The 5,998-nt window shown below is 35.9% G+C and overlaps 1 protein-coding gene across 1 annotated transcript; it reads right to left on the bottom strand.

Moving 5' to 3' along the window:
• Positions 1-210: 210 nt before the first annotated feature.
• LOC145678683 (uncharacterized) lies at positions 211-5,307 on the bottom strand. Its single transcript, XM_081749082.1, has 2 exons — positions 3,817-5,307; positions 211-998 (listed from the first exon to the last, which is right to left on the bottom strand). The coding sequence occupies exons 1-2, from the start codon at positions 5,282-5,284 to the stop codon at positions 970-972; spliced, it is 1,497 nt and encodes a 498-aa protein (XP_081605208.1). The 5' UTR covers positions 5,285-5,307; the 3' UTR covers positions 211-969.
• Between the last annotated feature and the right edge of the window lie 691 nt (positions 5,308-5,998).

The raw sequence follows: 5,998 nt of genomic DNA, 5'->3' as shown, positions 1-5,998 counted from the left end.
AAACTTTCTATATGCGTGTAATCACTTATTCTGGGACGAGTATTCACTAATCATTAACGGGATCGAACCTAGGACTCTTAAGATACAAACACAAGACGCACCCAGTCCCTCTTGCACCCGATATATAATCATGAATTTTATATTCTTTATTATGTTATATTCCTTTTTTAACAGCCACAAAACCAGGAGTTTTGAGTCGTGAAATAAACGTTAATAGTATAATATTGAAACTGTATTGTTACTACAAGTTACTACTAATTACATTTCGTTTATATTTTCTTTCTTAAACCTTTTAAACAAAAATAGTATATTACGATCGTTCATTTTGACTCAAAAGCCCTGATTCCGTTGTTTCCCTAGTAATTACCTGTTTTGCACTGCAGCGAAGCATTCGTTGCAGCCAAGCAGGTAAGAGGCAGCTTACGTCATCGCGCGAAGCACGCACGAGTCCTTTAAGGGGCGTGGCTAGCTACGAACACCGAGACAACTGCCACGTAAAAGCTGGTGGTTCAGAATACACACACTCATAGCCTCTGCGCCCGGAGATTAAAGAATGCTTGATTTTCTCTCCCATTACTCTTTTTTATAAGGAATCAATAAATTTCGCTACATATAAAGTTAACCGGCCCCTCCAAAATTTACCTACATAAAAAAAGAAATTTATTGATTACGTGGAAGAATTTAAGTTTCATATATATATTTACAATTAGAAATAACAATTTAAACTCAGATGAACAATAACAAAATAACAAATTTATGATAGTTAAATATTTATATAGCTATTATTCGTTTTGAAGATCGTAATATCCTTATAAATTTAAATAATTACTGCTAAAGTAAGGAATTCACGTAACTTACAGTGACGCAGACTCTACTCTATCCAACATAAGAATTACAAAGGTGTCAGAACTCCGGAGCTTCTTTCCTTTATGTCGGAGAACGTAGCTACTGCGAACAACCTTACAACGCTTAGGACCAGGAGAACATTTTACAGGCGCCTGCAAATATAAAAGTTTAAACACAGTATGATTGGTATAACAATATCTCCTTAGTCTAAGCTACACAAATTAGATTAACTTACATTAGTTACAACATTTCGTGGTGGAATATATTTCTTTACAAACATAACATGTCTTTTTATACGAATACTCTGATCTTCTACTAGTTCAAGCCAGACAGTGTTTCTGGTCGGGTAGCTTAATATTTTATAAGGACCTGCAAATTGGGTAGCGAATTTAGGATTAAAGTTCTTTTCTAAAGAGGCTTTCATGATCTTTTTAACAAGTACGAGTTCCCCAACCTCCAACATATTTGGAACCCTCCTACTATTATATAGGGCTTCTCGCCTCTTCCAAGCCTTATCAATATTTGCAGCGACAATTTCAGCAACTTGCTCCTTCGTAGCGTTATTATCTAAGATTCCAAGGTCACAAATCCACTTTACATCTAGAGGCGTAAACAATTTCCTCCCTAAATAAATTTCACTCGGAGCTTTACCAGTCAGACTACTTTGACTCGCGTTAATGGTAAATTGTACTTGATCTAATAATTGGGCCCATTCCTTTTGACATCTATTAACGTACGATTTCAAAATAGCCTTTACCGAACGAATTCCCCTTTCCGTGATATTACTGGAAGGATTATAAGGAGAGGTTTTAATATCCTTTACGCCTATACTATAAAGAAAATGCTTGAAGTATTCGCTACAGAAATAGCTCGCCTAATCGTGCACGACCTTGTTACAGAATCCGTATGAATAGAATAATTTATTCAATTTTTCACAGATTACCTTTGAAGTTATATTCCTTAGAGGTTCTAAAAATATAAACCTACTGGCTGCATCCATAATAACTAATATATAATTATAACCATAACTAGTAGGCCATCTACCCGCTACATCCAAATACCAAACATTATTGGGCTGAGTTATAACAGGAGCATAATATTTTCCGACCAATTTTGTATTTCTATCTCTGCATTGCTGACATACATCACACCGTTTTACATAATCCCTAATCTGCTCTATCATTCCCGGCCAGGTAAATCTGATAGCTATTTTATTAAGAGTTTTATAAAAACCTTGGTGAGAGCCCCCGACAATTTGATCGTGAAAATATTCAATAATAGTACCTTGTAAATTTTTAGGAACAACAGCTCTAAGTCCCCCATTAACCTTTCCTTTTGTTTCCTTTAATAATACTTTATCCTTTATTAGGTAACCATTAACATGTTCTCTCCTTTCTATTTTCTCTATTATTTCTCTTAACCTAGAATCGTCTCGCTGTTGTTGAGCCAATGGTTTATTTAACAAAGGTAACTGCCAAAAGTTAGCATAATTTACAAAAACCTGTTTTTCATCATATGATTGAAGTTCTACTATAGAGTCATCGACAGGCTCATAATCTAAATAGTTGTACATCCTACTGAAAAAATCAGCGACTTGGTTAGCTTAACTGCGCAAATGGATTATCTTAAACTGAAATTTACTTACGGTCTCAATTAGTGTCCCATACTTTTTTGTCTTTTGTGATTATGTAATAACCACTTCAAGGACCTATTGTCACAATATACTGTAAAAGGAGAATTTAAAAACATTTCAAATTTATTAAGAGCCATAATTAATGCATTCATTTCCAGTTCGTATATATTCTTACTCCAGTGAGCTTCAGGAATCATTTTAGAATGGAAATACACAGGACGCAATAATCCATCTTCAGTATATTGACTGAGTATACAACTATAGGCTTTCATTGAAGAATCAATATGCAGAACAAAGCTACTATTAAAATCAGGCACCCTTAATAAAATATGATTAGCGAAAGCTTCCTTTATTTTCTCCAAAATTTTGTCTTCCTCCTCCCCCCACCTGAAGGGTGTTTTTTCAGATCTTAATTTATTCAAAGGATCCACTAACTCACCATAATTAGGTATAAACCTCTTGTAATAATTACAAAGACCTAATATTTGTGACAAGGCTCTTCTATTTTTAGGCCGTGGGATATCATTAATAGCTTGCAATCGATCCTTATCGATAAACATATTGCCCCCTCCGAATTCAAATCCCAAATACTTAATATTAGTTTGAAAAAGGCTGGTCTTCCTTGGAGATACTGTGATACCCCATTGTCTTAACCTCTCTAACACTTGCTCAAGGATTTGCTTATGTTTTTCTAAGTCATCTGTATGTATTAGGAGATCATCATAATATATATCAAAATATTCTCCTACAATGCCCTTGAACACCTTTTGCATTAAGCTACTCAATATAAATCCACTATTTATGAAACCCATTGGCAAACATCTATGTCTAAGTAATCTGCGTGGAGTAACAAAAGTGGTATAGACTTTACTATCATCCGTTAGTCGGCACTGATTAAATGCTGATTTTATATCAAGCTTAGATATAATTTTGTTTTCCTAGATTTGCAATACAAGTATCGACCTGGGGACTCGGAAAAACATTTACAATTACTCTAGAATTAATATCACCATAATTAATAACGAGCCGTTTAGATTTATCCTTGTTAATTACAAGGAAGCAAGGTGAAACAAAGGGAGAAGTATCAACCTCTTCAACCACACCCATTTCAATTAATTCATCCACATACTTTTCGAGTTCGGCAAGTTTATCTTTTGGCAACTGCTACGGCTGTTTAACACAAGGAGATTTATCCCTTATCTGAATTTGGTATCTAAAATTTTTCACTTCTCCCAACCTATCAGTTATAACGTCTCCATAATTATTCATAAGATTTACAACATAATCATTTAAATTAGGAAACTGTTTATGTAATTCAGAGGAAATAATTATATTACCTTTTTCCGAATCATGCTGATTGGCATCTAAGCATGATTGACCCTTGGCTTCATGTCCCTTCAGTTGTAACTCAGGTTGGTTCAGCTGACAGTTTGGGAACACCCCTTGTGACTCGGTTTCAAAATTCCCATGCCGCTCCTGACACCCTGTAGACCAACGCTGATTTTCGGAACGCCTTGTTGGATTTTGCTGTGGCTGGTCCGATGAACGATGCTTGGTAGGATAATCCTGTACGCCGATTGGGATGTTTGAACCAGACACCCTGTAGTTACTCGAAGACCATTTCGGTAAATCCGCCACTGGTTGCCGCTGGACCGAAATACCCTTGGAAGAACCTCTATAGGACTCGTCCTGGTTCTGCTTGGCTACCATAGTTCTGCTCCGAGCAATTTGCCTGGACTTCTTTGGAATGGCCCCCTTCGACTGCGAACCATCAGATCCAGCGCGAAGTTGGCTGTTTTCGTAACCATCCATAGGTTGACAATGCATAGGGCCTGTATCCCCTCTTCCCCCAAGTCCAAGGTGGCGTGGTGGACCGGGATCCGATAAGGATACCCTACAAGTAGAGACATTACTCGGCAGAAAACGATTATTTGGTAATGGCGTTACTAACAAATTTGCAGTTAAATTCTCACTCGGTATGGTAAGTTTCTTGGCATTATAGTCAATGATAACAGGATGTCTCAGGAAAAACTGATTTCCCAGCAACAATTCAAAATCACCCGTTGGGACAACGTAAAAGCACTCAGAAAACCGTTTATTTTGGATCAAGAAGTATAGTTCCGCAGCTTTTGTAATGTTAACATTATTTTTTCCTAGGACATTAAATTGTAATTGAACCTCCGAAACTTTTGGTGAACACTTTTTAATAAGGTTATCAAAACAACTCTCACTTATAAAGCTCACGCTCGAGGCTGTGTCAATTATGGCACGTTTTATCAAACCACATAATTTTACATACACAAAAACCATATGTGAATATTCATCACCACTTACATTACAATGGAAAGTTTTATTTTTTGTTGATTGATCGCAGTAGCGTGCTACATGAAATTCAGAATTACATTTGAAACATCTACGCACATTCTTTCCTTTATTTGAAGAACTACTTGGGAAAACTTTACTTTGATTCTTTAGCAAAGCTTCTTTACCTAATGCAAAAGAAAACTGTTTCGGATTGTTTACTTGAAAACTAGGGTAAAGCAAATTACTAGTAGGGCGTACTTGTTGATTTATTTTCACAAAATCCATAGTATACCTTTTATGTGAATCATAAAGATCAGCCATTTGACGTAACTGTGCCAATGTGTTAGGTATTCCATTACTTAGGTATAGGGTATGTATTTCGGGGACAACTAAATTACAAATGAGACTGACAAAAGAAGCTTCATCAAAAGTCATTCCCAAAACATTCGCAATAGATTGTTTTTCATGTACAAATTGCATGAACGACTCCGTAGAATTCATTACGCGATATAGTTTTTGATGTATAAACGTACAACGTGCAATCGTAGAAATAAATTTAACAAATAATCGGGAACAAATATCCTTCCACCCAGTGGTGGTTCCTAAAAGACATAATAATTCACGATATAATTCTCCCTTGGTTCGGCTTAGACTAGCCACTAATACCGCATCTGACGGAATAGCTTGTCTTTCTATCATATCATCGATACCCACTAGGAATTCAAATAGCATGTCACTATTCATGCCATCAACGAGTGGCAATTGATTTATTTGCAATTGAATAGTACTATATAATGCCCTCGATAAATCCTTATTAAACTCAAATCTTATAGGTGACCTATCCATAGTTACCATTGAAGATTCAGCTTGATTACGATCCGTTATATTTATTAAATCTCCTATCCGAGAATTAGTATTATGCACTCTACTATAGGTCCCCACCTGACCCGGTGCACATGCTTGCATTACTAATGGTTTAAGGGGATCAAATTCACCCGAAACATTTACACTTGAATTAAAGGTCATATTACGATCTTCATTACAATCCATTATAGATAAATATATATATAACAGTAACACAATATCGGAAACCTTTAATTTTATATAGCAACAGTCAAATCTAGTATAGTACTACAACCATTTGACCTTGTTTGATTTCACTAGGCAAATTTTCTGGGATGCGTGTATTGCAAGCCTGCCCTTTTATGCCCAAGC

This window comes from Thermobia domestica, chromosome 2 (assembly GCF_964235325.1).
Source record: "Thermobia domestica chromosome 2, izTheDome1.hap1.1, whole genome shotgun sequence".
Taxonomy (NCBI): domain Eukaryota; kingdom Metazoa; phylum Arthropoda; class Insecta; order Zygentoma; family Lepismatidae; genus Thermobia; species Thermobia domestica.
Note: the sequence above shows the minus strand (reverse complement) of the source record. Positions and strands in the feature narration are given on the sequence as shown.

Bases quoted from the DNA above. Each gene is read 5' to 3' on its own strand.
- LOC145678683 (XM_081749082.1), bottom strand. From the start codon at position 5,284: ATGAATTCTACGGAGTCGTTCATGCAATTTGTACATGAAAAACAATCT. The intron at 999-3,816 runs GTAATATAATTA...TTATATTTGCAG, and splicing joins TCAGCATGATTCGGAAAAAG to GCGCCTGTAAAATGTTCTCC.